The 20,128-nt window shown below is 30.7% G+C and overlaps 1 protein-coding gene across 1 annotated transcript; it reads left to right on the forward strand.

The window, feature by feature from the left end:
- Positions 1 to 17,634: 17,634 nt before the first annotated feature.
- Positions 17,635 to 19,831, forward strand: LOC133038914 (probable caffeine synthase MTL2). Its single transcript, XM_061117561.1, has 4 exons — positions 17,635 to 17,793; positions 17,910 to 18,320; positions 18,959 to 19,219; positions 19,322 to 19,831. The coding sequence occupies exons 1-4, from the start codon at positions 17,719 to 17,721 to the stop codon at positions 19,712 to 19,714; spliced, it is 1,140 nt and encodes a 379-aa protein (XP_060973544.1). The 5' UTR covers positions 17,635 to 17,718; the 3' UTR covers positions 19,715 to 19,831.
- The last annotated feature ends 297 nt before the right edge of the window (positions 19,832 to 20,128 follow it).

Below are 20,128 nucleotides of genomic sequence, written 5' to 3' on the forward strand. Positions count from 1 at the left end.
ATTGTTGGCTATGTGGATAGCGGATTGGTTGTCGCAATAGATAAAAGCCGGTTGTGTTTGTGGTATTTGGAAATCCTGAAGAAGATATTGGAGCCATGTAATCTCACTACCGGTTGCTGCCAGAGCCCTATATTCTGCTTCAGCAGAACTTCGAGAAATGGTTGGTTGTTTCTTAGTTCTCCATGAAATAAGGCAATCTCCAAGGAAGATGCAGAAACCCGTAGTGGAGCGACGAGTTATGGGGCAAGAAGCCCAATCCGAATCAGAAAAACCTCGGAGCTGAAGAGAAGATGAAGCTGAGTAAAGAAGACCTTGGCCTGGACTTCCTTTGAGATATCTCAGCAAGTGATGAACTGCTTGAAGGTGTGGAGTTCTAGGGGAAGACATGAATTGGCTGAGAACATTGACAGCAAAGGTTATATCGGGCCTTGATAAAGTGAGGTAGAGAAGTTTTCCCACGAGTTGACGATAATGCGATGGATCAGTAAGAGGCTCTCCTTGTTGATCATCAAGTTTGATACGCGGATCCATGGGAGTTTTGGTGGGTTTGCTACCAATGTAGCCACTGTCTTCAAGAATCTGGAGAGTGTATTTGCGTTGTGATAAAATTAGTCCTTCGGAGGCACGAGCTATTTCAAACCCGAGAAAATATTTGAGAGTGCCGAGTGCTTTGAGGGAGAATTGGTTGTTGAGAGTGGTCTGTAATTGTTGCAGCAAAACCAAGTTGGGGCCGGTGATGATTATATCATCCACATAGACAAGGAGAGCAATGAAATTGTCTTGAGTACCTTTAGTGAATAAGGTATAATCTGCTTGTGATTGGGTGAAGCCTTCATTAAGTAATGCAGTAGAGAGAGTGCGATACCATTGGCGTGAGGACTGTTTGAGTCCATAAATGGACTTATTCAATTTGCATACAATGTCCTTCTCAGTAGCAAATTCGGGGGGTAAAGTCAAGCCTTTGGGAACTTGCATATAAACCTCCTCATGAAGATCGCCATTAAGAAAGGCGTTATTAACGTCGAGTTGCAATGTGTGCCATTTCTTTATAGTAGAGATGGCCAACAATAATTTAAAGGTGACCATCTTAGCAACAGGGGAAAATGTGTCAAAAAAATCGAGTCCTTCTTGTTGAGTGTAGCCTTGTGCAACGAGTCTTGCTTTGTGTCTCTCGATAGAACCATCACTGTGGAGTTTTATTTTATAGACCCATCGACATCCAAGAGCCTTTTTGTTGGCAGGTAACTTGACATAAGTCCATGTCTTGTTTTTGAGCAAAGCAATGAGTTCATTGTTCATAGCGTTGTTCCAAACTTTGTATTGAGATGCTTGATTGTAGGTAGCTGGTTCATATAAAGCTGTAACAAGGGAAATAAAGGCTTTGTGAGAATCAGATAATTTTTCATAAGATAAAAATTTTTGTAGATTATGGGGAGTAGAGGTTTTGTCTTGCAAAACCGAGTGACATTCATAATCACGAAGGTAAGAAGGAGGTCTTGAGACCCTGCTGGTGCGTCTGACAGTAGGTGGTGGTGCAACTGGAGAATTTGTGGAGGAAATATTGGGAATTATTTTACCAGGATCTTAGATCTACTCACAAGTATGTTTATTAACATCCTAAATATGAACTTTCTAAAACGATAAAATAAACACATATAAAGTTAAGAAAACCTTACATTGATGCAGCGGAATAAATGTCTCCTTCCACTCAGATCTCTAACCCTTGATTCCTTTACGTAGCGAGTATAATCAAGATCTGAGCCCGAATCTCCTTCTTCTTCAAGCTTTGATCCTTCACAGTCTTCCAATCTATGATTGAGTTACTGCTTACTGTGTGTGGGCACTTACTCTTTCACTAGGGTCACGAAAAAGATGAAGGAAAAGAGGGAGAGAGGTTTCGGCCAAGGTAGAGAGTGAGGGAAGGCTCAGTTTTTCTGAAGAGAGAAATTTCTGTCAGAAAGGCTTATGAAAACTTGTGTTGTGAATGAGCCATCACTTTCTATTTATAGGCAACTTACTAGGTTTAGGTTTAGAATTATTTGGCATTAAAATAATGAAAATATTAATTTGAAAAAGCCTTATAAGTGGCCGGCCATAGGTGTTGTAATGGGCCCCACTTAATTTTGCAATTTTATCAAATTTTATCTCTATTTTCTCAAAAATGCCAATTTTCCAATTCTAACCTTTTAAATGCCAAAACTAATTATTTAATAATTAAAATACATTATTAAATAATATTGTCATTTAATTTAATTATTAATTAGACATATAAAGTCCATTAATAAATAAATAAACCCAGAAAACTCTTTTCCTTACAATTTCACCCCTGAATAGTGAAAATTCATAAAATCAGACATAGTCTAACTTTAGAATTATAATTGATCAATCACGAATCAATTAATGAGTCTTATAAGCAGAATGTTCTCAACTAGAATGGGGACCATGGATCTATATGCTGAGCTTCCAATAAGTGAACCAAATTTACCAAGTAAATTCCTACTTATTAATTCTTCGTTGAATCCACTCTTAGAACTTAGAATTGCACTCTCAGACTTATATAGAGCATATTGTATGTTTCACGATACCAATATACTATCTCATTTAACCATTGTTATAATCTTATTGTGATTTAAAGATCCTCTATATAGATGATTTACATCGAGATGGGATTTCTTTACCGTTCTCACCCCTCAATGTATTTTGCCCCTTAAAACACTTAGCTACCTGTAAATGGTGTTTAATGATCTAATAATTAGTCAGTTAAACAAGAGCTCATCCATTTACTTCTATTTGCTAAGCTCGAAGGGAATCATCACTTAACTTCTATACACCAGTAGAAGCTATAGATTCCATATTTATGTTCAGCACTCCCACTCAATCATACTATCATGTTCCCAAAATATACGTATCACCCTGACCCAAAAGTAGGCTTAACTAATAAATCAAAGAACATGAATAGCACTCCTGAGTTGAGCCCAAGCATATCAGGATTTAGATTCTTTTAATCTTAAGATCAACTACTGATATTGACTTGGAAAGATATGTATAACGGTAAGTTTGTAATATCTTAACTTAGTTGCAATATCGGTCCAGTCCAATGTATACTCCATACATTCGAAACTAGTATACTTTACTAATGTCCTGGAAAGAACATAACACTTACTCCAAGTGTAAGTACACATCATCGCTGATTATCACATTAGTGTAAACCCAATAACACTGATGAAACAGGGACCAAAACTTTTGATTCATATGATCACAATCACATTCCACTGTGTTGACGATACTGTAATTGTGAATAAACATATGATCTGGATTTAACTGATTTTGTGTGTATGAATGTAATAAACATATTCAACATATTAAACCATTAGCATGTAAAATTCATGCAAACATCAATCACTTCAAATTTCTTATATTGATAACTAATCAGATTGTAAAAAGTTTTATTTAGGGCATAAAACCTAACAAACTCCCACTTGCACTAATATAAAACAAACTGTGCAAATAGGTCAATCTGATGTCTTGATCTACAGATCAAGTGTAGTATATTTGAATCCACTCAAACTTCTGGAAACTAGTTCATAAATACTCTTATGAAACATCCTTTACTATATGCTTTACTCATCAAGGGATACTGAAATCTTTACTGTTTTAAAAGTACATACGAGATTAACGAGAGGACATATCTCTCATATTTTAAAATATGTAATTGAGATAATACGGTGTAGACTTTTCTTCGGTGATATAACTTTACGGTATTTTCGAATAGACCAAGTTATAGTTCTTCTCTGGTAGAGCTTGAATTATTATACAATAATTCCTCCACCCCCAAAGTAAGCACCATCTTAAGAATTTCGAAATTAGATGGTGTGATACAAAGACAACTGATACACAGTTCCTTAATATCTGACATATAGATCACTTTCATAAATCCTTCTTGAATATCTTCTAATGTTCCCTATTTGATTACATCTCAGATAGCTCCCACTCAATAGCAGATGTCTGGTTAAATAATACTTTTAACCTCTGATTGTTTAGAGAGTTACATAGTTGTGACTTTTGTATTAGTCTGAAACTTTAAGTTAAGACTAAGTCATCAACATAGCAGACTAGTATTTGAAGTGAAAAATACATGCCAGAGATAAAGTAATCAGAATTAAGATACCATCAAATTTTATGAGGATTAAGAATTCTATGTTCAAGTCATTTGAATGGACTGAACTAGAGTTCTTTATCTTATTCTCATAATTCTGATAAGCTATACCTATCCATGTGAATGGTTAGATTTGCTTTTCAGTAGTGTTCTTAAGTACCTATCACAATTATCAACCTAATGAAGATGGGTATAGAACTTTAAAATTCTCCCACTCAATTAAGGTAGTGTGAAACTTTAACAAAGAACTTTCAAAGGTATCAAACTCTTACTTACAACAGTAAAATTGAAATGGAACATACAATCAAGATCAAGAATTTATATTGACAATAGCTGACTCATTATATTACTTCTATGTTTAAACAAGATATGTGTTTCATAGGGAATTGTGGAATAGACTCCACCCCTAAGAATATACATATAGGGTACTATGGATAACCTCCACCCCTAAGTATATAGAGATTATGATCCACCCCTAAAGGTTGTAAAGATCATGATTCTCTAAGTGTGATAGAGTTTATGTGGAGTTGAATACTATCCAGAGTTCATTAGATATAAAAGATCGTTGAACTGCATAGTTTTCTTAACTTTTCTCCACCCCTATCAGATCATAAGATCCTTTTATTAAACAAATTCTTAATAATTGTATGAGAATGAACAATTATTGATAAACATAGAAATAATTTCTAGTGTTTATATAATATAACTCTATGAAGAGTTGTAAATATTATAGAATTTGCATCAATAATAAAAACACTTACACATACAAACATATAAATATAATGTGGTAATAATTGATGAAGATAGAATTAAATGAAGCTCAATCTCATAAATTGCAATAGGGAATTTCGAATAAAACTTTATTAATAATAAAAAAATATTGCAACAATATGAGAGAAACAGGGATAAATATCCCTAACTAAAATTTGAAATCCAAATTGTCTTTAAACTAAAACAATTAATTCAAAAAATAAATTGAAGAGCTTCATCTTCATCTGGACGATTTCACCCTTGGTCCAGCTTGCTGATCCAACTCAATTGAGTTCAAGTAGCTTGGCCTATAAGAAGAAGAAAACAAATAAACAAAGTTTAGTCCAGAATCATAAATCCAATTGGATAATAATTCACTAAACTCTTAAAGTTTATTAATGGAAATACCTTGTTTCATTGCAAGAAGTTTAGGACATTGGGGTTTCCAATGGCCTTTTTCATTGCAGTAGAAACACTTTCCTTTAAGTGTAGCATCACCAGAAGAAGCAGTCTTTTTCATGACTTTTGATCGCTTCTTGGTGTTCTTCCACTTCTTCTTCGATTTGGGCTTTGAAGCAGAGGCAACATTTGCTTCAGGTTTTATCGTCCCATTACCATTACCAGGATGAGGTTTACTCCCTTTCTTCTTGGGTCCTCCAATCAAATTTTCATAAGTTTGAAGGTCATTGACTAATTCATGAAAGTCAATTTCCTTCTTATTCATGACATAATTTGATGTGTATGGTAGAAATGCTGGAGTCAGGCTGTTCAAGATAAGACTTACTTGAGTAGCACTGTCCATTTCAGCACCATGATCCTGGGCTTCTTGGAAATAACTGGACATGAGGAGAACATGATCACGCACGTTTTGATGAGGTTCCATCCGTGCGTTAATGTACTTCTTAGTCGCGTCAAAGCGTGACTGAAGTGATGCCTTACCGAATAGCTCATTTAACTTCGTCATAACTTCAGCAGCCTTCTCAGTTTTAGAAAACCGAGTTTTGAGGGTGTCAACCATGCTAGAAAGCATAAAGTATAGAGCTTTGTCATTTGCCTTCTGCCAACGCTCATACTTTTCTTTCACAGCTTTGGATGCATTATCCCCGAGCACTTCGGAGTGACGGCTCGGTTAAAACAAACAAGGCACTTTCTCCTATGAGAGCAATATTAATGTTCTCATTCCATTTATTAAAGTTAGATCCATTCAGCTTATTTTCAGTCAACAGTGATAACATGGGATTCATTTTGACAAACAGGATACTACAAAATAATAGAAATCAACAAATAGAAATTAATAATGGTTTAACACACAAAATCAATTCAGAAATTATAAGCACATAGCAAGTAGGAATGATATGAGAAAATACTTAAAAATTCAATCCTAAATAATTTCCAAGGTTTTCAACAAGGCGATATCGATTGTCTAGTTTAGGCGAGAGTCAAAGCTACCATCCATTGAATAGAGTTGTCAGCTCATCTAAAATGTTAAACATTCTAGCAACCTTTTATTCGATCAAGATCAGAATCCAGCGTTGTCCCGTTTAGGCGAGAGTCAAGGCTATTCTATCTCATGAGCTTCTACCATTGTTTCGCAATTTGCAAGTCAAATATGGTCGCCACCATTAGGGTGATCTATACCATATAAAACACTTACAAACCACTTATCATGCGAGATTAAACGGTGCGAAATTGCTAATGAACGTTCCTCCATTAGGGAGGATTACTCACTAAAACAAACGCGGTGTAAAACCCACAATGGAGATCGAATATCTTAATAATAATAAAGCTCATTGTTTAAAATGTATTTTCTTATTATTCTAATAAATAAATCTCATTAAATTCTATTTAAGAATTAAAATTCAAAAATAAGAATTTAATATAATATTTATAAAATTATACTAGATGGTGATTGAAATAAAATTAATTATTTCCATCTTAGTAATAATCTTAAATATAAATATTAAGGAAATTAATTTAAGATGAATTAAATAAATAATTAGCAACTTAAAAATTTCCTTTGAGAATATATTTATTGGGTTCGAAAATTAAGTATAAAAAATATACAATTTTCGAAAAATAATAAAAATAGAAAAGAAATACTTCAAGCAAAAATATCACCTATCTAGATATTCTTTTGACTAGTTAATTCAATTTCTAATAATATATATATTTTAAATTCACTTATTTTAAATTAATCTATTAAATGAAAAAATCATTGACTTGAGTTGGTCCAAGAATTAATTAAAATAAATAATTAATTTACAACTCAATCTATTTTTCAAAAAAAAATCGAAAAAATTGCATAATTAAAATGCAATTTCGAAATTGATTAATAAAATAAAGAAAAATATATATTTTGAAAATTATTTAAATTTAAGTTGAAAAATTAAATTTCAACCTAAAAATAATTTTCGATTTAATTAAGTGTCATGAAAAATCAATAAATATTTAAGTATCATGATGAAAATCAACTTAGATATTTAGATTTTTCAACTTAATTAATTGTATTAAATTCAAGAAATAAATAATTAAGTGTAGAGAAGCCTTAATTATTAATTTCTATTTAATACTAGGAAAAATATACTTAATAAAATTGTACCAAAATTAATTATTTAAATAATTAATTTCACAAAAGTATAATATTTTCCTATATATAAGTATTAGAAATAATAAGTAGTCTAGAAATTACTATCTAGAAAATATCTTATTTGACTAAGTATCTTTTCAAAAATTTGAAAAAAATATCTAATTTAAGTTATATAGAAAAAAATCTAAAACTTAAATAATTTCAAATCTAGATTTAATTAAATATCACAAATTAAGTTGTAACCACTTAATTTGAAGATATCTTTTAAAGTTAATATTTGAAAAAAAAATATCAACCAAAAAAAATATCTAAAATATTCCATTTTAAGTTAATATTTGAAAAGATATTAACTTAAAAAAAAATATCTTAAGAATCTTTAATAACTAATGCCTAAGATTCCTCAACTTGATTTAAAATTTAAATCAAATATTCAAATTTAAGTTAGTTAAGAAAAATCAGTTGATACAACTAATTTATAACTTAAATAGGAATATTTAATTAAATAAGCTCCAGAAAGAATCTTAGTTAGTTAAAATTCTATATTTAATTAAATACAAGAAAAATACAAATAGTTTATCTAGAAATAATATCTAAACTAAAAGTGTTTTTCTTAAAATTAACTTTAAAATATTAAAATGAAAATAAATTTTCATATATTTTAAAAGTTAATTATGTTGCTAATTCAATTTTATTAGGTCAAACTATTATAATTAACCTAGTACAGATATTCAAATCAGGCAAATGGGCCTTCACAATTGGGGTAGTTCATGTGAGGGGGTGCTGGGTTCAGTATGTCGTACCCACTTCTATGGCACCCAACTCTCACACAAGGCCCAAAAGAGAGGAATTTAACCTTAAAATGAATAACTGTTATTAATTGAATAGGTCCAATAACTAAATGGACCTAAATAAAATCTATCATGGTGTGACATTTTATTTAGCAACAACCTATATGCATCTATATAATAAAATAAACATATAGGCTCACACAGGCACACTTTGGATGGATCCTATCATGTTGCTAGGTCATACACAGATGAAAGAAGATTGTAAAATTTACCTGTTACAAATTATTTACTTGACCAAGGGAGCCATCAGATCATTAGATCTGGCAAAAAGTAACCATGGCTATTTGCAATCAAGTAATAATAGGTTTTTAAAACTTACATACAAGCTAAAAACACATACTCCTGCAACAAGGTTAGCTGGATAGTTGGAAGTAGGATTTATTTAATTTTAAATAAATAATTTCGAAAAATAAATAATTAAATAAAATATAATTAATTTCGAAAAAAAAATAATAAAAAAAAAAAAATTATTTAATTTCGAAAAAATTTTAAAAAAAAAATTTAAAATTAAACCTACTATTTGAAAAATTAGGTTTCAACCAACCTAAATATCATTTCAAAATTTGCTAACTACTTTTTAAAATTAAATGTTATTTTAAAATTAAAAATTAAATAAAAATTAGAAAAGATAAATAAAATATCTTTTCAGATTTTTTTAAATTTAATTTAAATAAATAAAATAACAAAATTTAAAAGTTAGCAAAATATCTTATATCTATTTAAAATTACATGATTATAAATATCTTATTTTAAATTTAAATAAGGTCAAAATATCTAAAAAGATTTAAAAAATCTTAATAGATAAGATATTTTTTAAAATATCTTAAAAGATAAGATATTTTTAAATATCTTAAAAGATATTATAAATATCTTTAAAAGATATTATAAATATCTTAAAAGATAAGATATTTTTAAATATCTTAAAAGATATTATAAATATCTTAAAAGATATTTTAAATATAAAAAAAATATCTGACCTTAAATTTAAAAAAAATATAATCAAATTTAAAAATAAGATAGATTTTTAAGCAAAAAGATAAATACTAGTTCTATTCAAATTCAAATTTCACTAATATCTTGAATTAAATTAAAAAAAAATTAAATTAATTCAAAATGATAATTAGAATTGAATTAGGAATAGTAATAGTATATATATAAAACCATACAAAAAATTGGAAGTTAATTCCATGAAAAGGTATGAAAAATTGAAGAAAATTGAAAAAATTCGAAACTGTACGGACAGCTCTGCGATCATGAAACTATCAAGACAAATTTCCCGATTTTGTCAAATCTTCCAAAAATCATAACTAATTCAAATAAAATCCAAATTGAGTTCTGTAAAAGGCTAAATTGCTTAATTTTTTCCATACTATCCAATAAAAATAATTCCAGAACCGAAATAACAATTATTTTTCACGAAAATTTCATAATCATCAATCAATCATCAAATAACACTCAATACAACATAATACCATCCAAAGAACATACAAACAATCGTTTTAAAGTCCAAATTACATGTAAGTAAATCAATTACCATGGCTCTGATACCAGTTGTTGGGAATTATTTTACCAGGATCTTAGATCTACTCACAAGTATGTTTATTAACATCCTAAATATGAACTTTCTAAAACGATAAAATAAACACATATAAAGTTAAGAAAACCTTACATTGATGCAGCGGAATAAATGTCTCCTTCCACTCAGATCTCTAACCCTTGATTCCTTCGTAGCGAGTATAATCAAGATCTGAGCCCGAATCTCCTTCTTCTTCAAGCTTTGATCCTTCACAGTCTTCCAATCTATGATTGAGTTACTGCTTACTGTGTGTGGGCACTTACTCTTTCACTAGGGTCACGAAAAAGATGAAGGAAAAGAGGGAGAGAGGTTTCGGCCAAGGTAGAGAGTGAGGGAAGGCTCAGTTTTTCTGAAGAGAGAAATTTCTGTCAGAAAGGCTTATGAAAACTTGTGTTGTGAATGAGCCATCACTTTCTATTTATAGGCAACTTACTAGGTTTAGGTTTAGAATTATTTGGCATTAAAATAATGAAAATATTAATTTGAAAAAGCCTTATAAGTGGCCGGCCATAGGTGTTGTAATGGGCCCCACTTAATTTTGCAATTTTATCAAATTTTATCTCTATTTTCTCAAAAATGCCAATTTTCCAATTCTAACCTTTTAAATGCCAAAACTAATTATTTAATAATTAAAATACATTATTAAATAATATTGTCATTTAATTTAATTATTAATTAGACATATAAAGTCCATTAATAAATAAATAAACCCAGAAAACTCTTTTCCTTACAATTTCACCCCTGAATAGTGAAAATTCATAAAATCAGACATAGTCTAACTTTAGAATTATAATTGATCAATCACGAATCAATTAATGAGTCTTATAAGCAGAATGTTCTCAACTAGAATGGGGACCATGGATCTATATGCTGAGCTTCCAATAAGTGAACCAAATTTACCAAGTAAATTCCTACTTATTAATTCTTCGTTGAATCCACTCTTAGAACTTAGAATTGCACTCTCAGACTTATATAGAGCATATTGTATGTTTCACGATACCAATATACTATCTCATTTAACCATTGTTATAATCTTATTGTGATTTAAAGATCCTCTATATAGATGATTTACATCGAGATGGGATTTCTTTACCGTTCTCACCCCTCAATGTATTTTGCCCCTTAAAACACTTAGCTACCTGTAAATGGTGTTTAATGATCTAATAATTAGTCAGTTAAACAAGAGCTCATCCATTTACTTCTATTTGCTAAGCTCGAAGGGAATCATCACTTAACTTCTATACACCAGTAGAAGCTATAGATTCCATATTTATGTTCAGCACTCCCACTCAATCATACTATCATGTTCCCAAAATATACGTATCACCCTGACCCAAAAGTAGGCTTAACTAATAAATCAAAGAACATGAATAGCACTCCTGAGTTGAGCCCAAGCATATCAGGATTTAGATTCTTTTAATCTTAAGATCAACTACTGATATTGACTTGGAAAGATATGTATAACGGTAAGTTTGTAATATCTTAACTTAGTTGCAATATCGGTCCAGTCCAATGTATACTCCATACATTCGAAACTAGTATACTTTACTAATGTCCTGGAAAGAACATAACACTTACTCCAAGTGTAAGTACACATCATCGCTGATTATCACATTAGTGTAAACCCAATAACACTGATGAAACAGGGACCAAAACTTTTGATTCATATGATCACAATCACATTCCACTGTGTTGACGATACTGTAATTGTGAATAAACATATGATCTGGATTTAACTGATTTTGTGTGTATGAATGTAATAAACATATTAAACATATTAAACCATTAGCATGTAAAATTCATGCAAACATCAATCACTTCAAATTTCTTATATTGATAACTAATCAGATTGTAAAAAGTTTTATTTAGGGCATAAAACCTAACAGGAAATGTCCTCATTTGTGTCTTCGTTGGGAGGAAATTCTGATTGTATGCTAGTGTCTTGTATCGGGTATTGTTCCTGAGGAGTTGAGTTAGTACAAGCAGGATTGGAAGTAACAGTAGGGAAATCATTGACAAGAGTTTCAGAAACATGTGGAGATGGAAATACAATGTTAGAGAAAGGATCAATTATTTCTTTAGTGGTATTGAGTTGGTGAAAGGGGTATATATTTTCATGAAATATCACATTTCTTGAAATAAAGAATTCCTTACTGTTAATATCATATAGTCGATACCCTTTGATCCCTTGTGGGTATCCCAAAAAAACACAGGTTCGAGCTCTTGAATTGAATTTGCTTCTATGGGCAGTGAGTGTACTAGCAAATGCTAGACATCCAAAGTTCCTTAGGTGCTCATAATGAGGCACTTCTTGGAATAACAATTCATAGGGACATTTGTTGTTAAGGCGTGGTGTTGGTGTGCGGTTGATAAGATAAGCCGCTGTCATGATACAGTCACTCCAAAATTGGATGGGAAGTTTAGCCTGAAAATAAAGAGCTCGAGCAACATTTAAAAGATGTTGATGTTTTCTTTCGGCAATAGCATTTTGTTCAGGAGTTTCAACACAAGTAAAATCATGCATTATGCCAAATTTTGCAAAAAGATCTTTAAACACTAACTCAGGGGCATTATCTGATCTAAAACGTTTAAAAATGCATTTAAACTGTGTTCGAATATAGGATAAAAAATCAGTGACAATTTGGGAGGCATCGGACTTTTGTTTCATTAAAAAAATCCAAGTGAATCTAGTTTTGTCATCAACCAAGGTGAGAAAATATCTATGGTTGGAGTGAGACGGGATATGGTAAGGTCCCCAAGTATCACAATGAATGAAATCAAAACTAGATTTGGCAAGATCATTATGTTTGGGAAAAGGAAGTTTTCTTTGTTTTGCCATAGGACATACAAAACAGGGAGAATTCTTATGAACATTATCAATGTTACAATGAAGTTTATTGCAAAGTAAAAAGCTAAGCGTTTATGAGAGGGATGCCCCAATCGAGAATGCCAAGTATCTGCTGTAACAGTAATGTTGCAGGCTGCATCATCAATGTCATCTAAGATATACAAACCATGCCTTTCTTTACCTCTGCCAATCACAGTCTTGGGGTGTCTTTCCTGAATACAAAAGCTGTTAGTATAGAATTTAACCTTAACAAAATTATTGCTGGTTAGTCTACTGACAGACATTATATTAAATTTGAAGCTAGGAACATATAGAACATCCTCAAGAATGAGATTTTTCGATATACGGACAGTGCCATTTTGCCTAACTAATAGGACTTCATTGTTTGGTAAAATAAGTCTTGTAGCAGTGGTATAACTGATACTTTGGAACAAATTAATGTTATTACATATGTGCCTGGTGGCACCAGAGTCTAAAATCCAAGAAGTATCAAAAAAATTAGAGGTAGAACAGGTCAGTATCATACCAGAAGTGTCTGTGGAAGTGCAAGGATCTTCTACAGACAAATTACCATGTTGGTTGGCAAGAAGATTGAGTAATTGTTGGTACTGTGTCGCACTTAGTTGTGGGAGGAGAGTGTGTGTGTCTTCTGTCTTGGCACTAGTTTCTGCAGTAGTCTGAATTTGATTTGCAACAGCATCTTTAGGTTTGTTATTTTTATTGTATCCAGGTGGATAGCCGTGGATCTTGTAACACCGTTCAATGGTGTGACCATGTATGTTACAGTGGGTGCAAAAGGGTCTTCCTTTCTTAGAACCTTGAGATTTCTGCCCTTGTTGATCACCTTTGTTTGATTTGTCACCTTGAAAAGCAAAGGCGTGGCTGGTGTTGGGATCGTTTCCAGCAGTAGAGTTGCCTTTTTGATTTTCTTCTTGAGTAACGAGGTGAAAGACTCGGTTAACATCTGGGAGAGGATCCATTAAAAGAATACTCCCACGAACTTGAGAGAAATTATCAGACAAACCCATTAAAAACGACATGATATATTCCATGTGGTAATGTTCTTGGAGCTTCTTAACTCCACCACAAGTGCAGCCATTGCAAGAACAATTTGGTCTGTAATTTGACAATTCTTCCCAAATTGTTTTCAGTTTGGTAAAATACATACCAATGGTTAAGGTATCTTGTCTAAGATTCATCAATCCCTTTCTGAGATTGTAAATATGAGGTCCATTCCTCTGTTGGAATCGAGTTTTAAGATCATCCCATATGTTGGCTGCGGACTCATCATATAGGATACTTGAAGAGATTTCTTTTGAGACAGAATTCAATATCCAAGAAATAACAATGTTGTTATTTCTGATCCAAGCGTTGTATAAAAAAAAATCAGAAGAGGATGGTTTTGGGATGGAACCATCAAGAAATCCAATTTTATTCTTAACTGAAACAGAAAGTTGCATAGCTCTACTCCAAGATGCATAATTTTCTTGTCCCGTGAGGAGTTGGGATACAAGAACGTTACCTGGATTGTCGCCATGGTGGAGAAAGTAAGGATTTGTTGGATCTTCGAGAGGATTCTTCGAATTAATGAATTGTAAGTCTTGGTTTCCATGTTCGGTAGAAGCAGAAGGACTTTGAACAGTTCTTGTGGTCTGATCTTCACTTTCCATTGGAATCTCAGCTTGAACTTCGCTGGTCATAAAGGAAAGAACGAAAAAGGAGATGGAGAACGCAGAACAGAGTATCGGAGAAGATGAACGGAAAACACGATACTGTGGCCGGAGAAGAAGACAGGATCAGGATCGTTCAGGGAAAGTAATTCTTTCCCGCTCTGATACCATATTGCGGAAGAGAGAATTGATGAAATTCATATTCTGTATTGATTGAGATTAATTACAAAGACCAGGAGAAATAGAATATATACAGACCAAAGATATTGGTCAGTAAGCATAACAGACTTACCGACTTAACTGACACATAGTAACAGAAGAAATAACGAACTAAACTAACTGTGCAAGTGTGTGAAACACGTGATAGAAATATAGAGCAGAACCAGGATTACAATAGGACTATGAAACGTAATAAAAAGATAGGTTTAAATGCTGAAGTCAACTTTCTTGGGTGATTAACCACCAAAATAAAGTGTACTCATTATGCTTGAGAAAATTATACTTCTATCATTTTCTTCTTAAAAAGTTCTTTTAATTCTAAAAACACTTTTCAGGGAGCAATTGTTATGTCTATATTTTGGTCAAGAATATAGTCACGACACGAGTACAATAACTAAAAATGAACCAACTCGGATATTGAAGAATTAAATACGTTATTTATATTGCCTGGGAACACTACAAAAAATTGTTACTTTTAGTGACAACTTTTTAGTCACAACATAATATTTTTGTGACTAAATATGATTTTTAGCCACAATAAAATGTTACTTGTGACTAAAATATAATTTTTAGATACAAGTTGTCACTAATTTAGTTTTAGTCACAATAAGTATTATGACTAAAAATACATTTAGTCACAACAAATTGTAATTTTTGTGACTAATACTTTTTGTCACGGCATAGGAATAATAATTTATAATTAGTCATAACTTTTTCACTTTTAGTTACAAGTTTTGTTGTGACTAAAAGTAAGATTTTTTATAATGAAAAATATTATAGCCACAGTTATAAATTGAAGTCTTTTTTTTAGGGAACTAAGGATAAGTCAAATTAATAGCTTACTAGTAGACTAGTAAGATCAACAACAAACATCTCGGGAACAACAAAGTACAGGAAAAACAAGACAAGAGACTTTGTTAGTGGAACAAAAAAGTATAAAGGAGTTCGACTTAAGGCACATAAATAGTACAATTTGAAGAGCTTACTTAGTTTATGCAAAAATAATCCAAAACCTTATTATAGATGACCATAAACGAGACGAATGTCCAAGCACCACTACAAAAAACTACAACTTTTAGTGATAACTTTTTAGTTGCAACATAATTTTTTTGTGACTAAATGTGACTTTTAGTCACAACAAAATATTACTTGTGACTAAAACATAATATTTAGTTACAAGTTGTCACTAATAATTTAGTTTTAGTCGTAACAAGTATTGTGACTAAAAATATATTTAGTCACAACAAATTGTAATTTTTATGATTAATACTTTTAGCCACGGACTTTTTAATCACAATATAAGAATAATAATTTATAATTAGTCACAATTTTTTTACTTTTAGTCACAAGTTTTATTGTGACTAAAAGTAAAAAAATTTGTAGTGCACACACCTCTCGAGAAATGCCTCAAGGATGTATTATGCGAGGTGCACAAATAAAATAGTGACAAAGTACAAAAAGACATAAAGGATGGCCCGTATCAGTCAGTGCATCCAAATGTAAACCCAACTAAAGATCAAACAAGATCGATATGCATGTACCAAACCATCACCAAATTTACGATGAACCTCATCAACAACAGTACAAGTAACCAAAACAAAATAGACAATAATTAAAGATAAAAAAAAAAAAAAGAACAGAATAATTAAGCAAAACAACCATAAATAACAAAACATTATAAACAGAAATAAAAGTGTACATGTAGTAAAAAGCAAGATAAAAATAAAATTGCCCATAATTACATGCTGACCCATGGACTAAGACCAACCACCAAACAAAACTTATTATTATCACTACTTTATTCTTCTTCTCTAAAAGACAAACAAAAAAAAAAAGAAAAGTAAGATGTGATTTAAAGAGCGTTAGGAAATTAACTATAGTGTAATTAGATTGTTATATAATTGGATGTAATTATACAATTTAATTATACTTTAATTAAATAATTGGATGTGATTATGTAATTATACTTTAATTATGTAATTTGAAATAATTGATATTACACTTAAACAATTACTCTCCCATGAGAATTGGTAAATACTACTAAAAAGTTTTAAGTATTAACCACCAAAAAAATATTATTTTTGGGTGTAATTAGTAATTATTTTACCAAATAAAATATTAAAAGTTTATAGGTAATTATCTCCTCATATATATCCAAACACACACATTGTATTAAAATATAGTGTAATAGGATTTGTTTTCTTTTTACTAGTTATTCAAATAGTATTATTATAAGTTTAAAGTATATATGATAATAAGACCACACTTATTTTTGGACCATTTTTATGGTTTTGATGCCTTTTAAGGCTTTTGTGCCTTTTATGACTTTGTGCCATTTATTATGGCTTGTCCCGTAATCTATTTTTGTACTCATGATTTCTACTTTAATGTACTTTTCAATTTTAACAGATAAGTTTTAAAATCTTTTTTAAGTCCTTATATTTAATATCATCGTTCTTTCATATTATCTTTTTATTATATTGTGTGGTAATAGAGTTTTATTTTTTGTTATTTTGTAGGTTATTTTGTGGAGGGCCTACAATTGCAGAGAAGTTTCCGATAACTTTAATTTTAAATATAACCAGTTTGATATTGATTTTCAGCAATTTTAAATTAAGGTGCTAGTTTGTTGTTACTAGCCAAAGGATAATACCTTTGGCTAGTTATACTTAGAATTTTTGTTGTTTTTTAGTTTTTTAGCAATGTTGAGCTTGTATTTTAAGTTGTGTGTTAAATTATAAGTTTGTATATTAATTTTTATTTTGAAAATTGTCATTCTAATATAACTGTATTTTTAGTTTGGTGCTGCTATATTTTTTCAGGTTCCCTAGCTCTGGCGACAACTAATATAATGGGAAGGTATTAAAATTAACACAAAAATATAATATAAAAAAATATTAAAAATGGTTATTTAATTTTTTTTTAATATTAGGGTAAAATAAAAATATGTGTATATATAAATGTAAAAGTAAAATATGCCCTTGGACAGCACAAATCACTATCAATATATACAAGCTCTCATCACAATAAAAACAGAGCAAAAGCTATAACACTAATATTAATAATGGATGCAGAGCAAGTCCTACACATGAATGGTGGTGTTGGCCAAACTAGCTATGCAAACAACTCTTCTCATCAAGTATGTTTAATATCTACATTTTATTATTTATGTATTTACACGATTTCTTCATTTTTTCAAATTAATTAATTTATTTGTAAATTAATTGGTTTCATACATAATATTTTTAATAATAGAGAGTGGCGATATCAACTGCGAGAGAGACACTAGAAAGTACTATAAAACAAGTTTATGGTACTAATAAAATGTTACCAGAATGTTTGATGATGGCAGACTTGGGTTGCTCGTCCGGCCCTAACACACTAACTGTGGTGTCTTACATTTTAGACATCATTGAAGCCATTTGCCAATCCTTGAAGATCAACTCACCCACTTTCCAAGTTTTTCTCAACGATCTTTTCGGGAACGATTTCAATGCCGTCTTTCAATCTCTTTCGAGTTTCTATGATAAGCTTAAGAATGAAAAGGGCGATAAGTTTGGGCCATGCTTCATCGCGGCTATGCCAGGGAGTTTTTATGGAAGACTTTTTCCGAACAATTCCATTCATATTGTTCACTCTTCTTACAGTTTGCATTGGTTGTCAAAGGTTAGTTTGTTTATAATTAAGGCTCAATATGAAAAGTATTATTTGTCCATTTATGTCTATTTTCTATGTTATCAATTAAAAATATGCCGCTACAAATAATATTAGCTAGTCACTAAAGTTAATTTTCATTGTAGATTATTGTGTTTTTATTAGTCTGTTGTCACTAAAACAAAAATACTACTTTTTTCAATCTTAAACAATTCTTTTAGGAGGATACACACAAGACGGGAAATAAGCAAAGAGTGTTCTTCCGTTCCTATTTCTATTTCTTTATAGTGATAATCTTTTAGACGTTACAACATAATATTTTTGTGATTAAATATGACTTTTAGTTAAAATAAAAAAATTACTTGTGATTAAAACTTAGTATTTAGGTACAAATTGTTTCTAATTTAATTTTAGTCACAATAAAATTATAATTTTTGCGACAAATTAATACCTTTAGTTATAGACTTTTTAGCCATAGCATAAAAATTATGTTTTATAATTAGTCACACATTTTGTTGTAACTAAAAATAAAATTTTTTGGAGTGTAATGGGTTGTAATGTTTGGTATTATTTTGAGATGATTATTTCAAATATTTATATATTTAATTCAATAATAATAGTATTATACATATAAAATATTATAAATTAAGGTTCCAAGTGGGTTAGTAGATGATGAAACTGGAGAAGCCTATAACAAAGGAAATATTCACATTTCGAAGACAAGTCCTCCTTTGGTGTTGAAAGCATATTTGGATCAGTTTCAAAAGGATTTCACAAATTTCTTAAGATGTCGTTCAGAGGAAATAGTGAGTGGTGGTATCATGATATTAACAATTATTGGTAATATTCAAAGTGATTATTCTGCTAATTGGGAAATACTTGAAACAGTACTCAATGAAATGGTCAAGGAGGTATGTATATATATATATTCATAGATTAATTTCTTATTTAATTAATTAATGATTTATACACACATATATACATAATTGGCTGCCTCTCTATTAATATTTCAGAATATAATTGAAGCAAAATGTGTGGATAATTTCAACATGCCATCATATTTTCCTAGTGCAAAGGAAGTCAAAAGTGTGATTGAAAAAGAAGGATCTTTCTCTTTACAAAAGCTTAATACTTTCGAAACAGCAGCAGATGCAGGCTTCACTAGTGAACATGATGATACTACTTTAAATTTTGAAGCTGAAGAAAGCAACAATAATAATAATAATTATAAAAGAGGGAAATATGTTTCAGATTACATAAGAGCAGTTACAGAGCCTATTTTGGTGAAACAATTTGGAGAAACAATAATGGATGAATTATTTGAGAGACTTGCTTATAAGGTTATTGAGTGTGCCAATGACAAGTACTTGAACTTGGTTATTTCCCTCACAAAGAATTACTCATAAATGAATCATGTCCAAAAATAATCTAGTTTCATTTTGGAGAACTAGTTACACAAGAATAAATTGTTTCATGTACTACTTTGATTTAATATAATTTACTTAGAATTTAATTACCCTGCAGTATAATATCTTGCGTTTGGTTGGAGGTAATAAATGGAATGGAATGGAAACAATTTTCATTCCATTCCTTTATTTGGTTGCATTTTAAAGTATTGGAATAGCATTCCAATGGAATGCTCTTTCCACTATTTTGGTAGAATGGCTATTCTATTTTAAAAAGGAAGGAATGACCATTCCAATGTAACAAGAAAAAAATTTAATTATTTTTTTATCAATTTTTTTATGCATTTTAAATTTTATTCCATTTCATTCCTATTCTTATTCCCATTGTCATTCCTATTCCTATATTTTCATTCC

The sequence above is a fragment of the Cannabis sativa genome, chromosome 6 (assembly GCF_029168945.1).
Source record: "Cannabis sativa cultivar Pink pepper isolate KNU-18-1 chromosome 6, ASM2916894v1, whole genome shotgun sequence".
Taxonomy (NCBI): domain Eukaryota; kingdom Viridiplantae; phylum Streptophyta; class Magnoliopsida; order Rosales; family Cannabaceae; genus Cannabis; species Cannabis sativa.

Excerpts from the sequence above, each read along its gene's own strand:
- LOC133038914 (XM_061117561.1), top strand. The coding sequence starts at position 17,719 with ATGGATGCAGAGCAAGTCCTACACATGAATGGTGGTGTTGGCCAAACT. Across the intron at positions 17,794-17,909 it reads CAAACAACTCTTCTCATCAA|AGAGTGGCGATATCAACTGC; the intron begins GTATGTTTAATA and ends TTTTAATAATAG. Across the intron at positions 18,321-18,958 it reads GTTTGCATTGGTTGTCAAAG|GTTCCAAGTGGGTTAGTAGA; the intron begins GTTAGTTTGTTT and ends TTATAAATTAAG.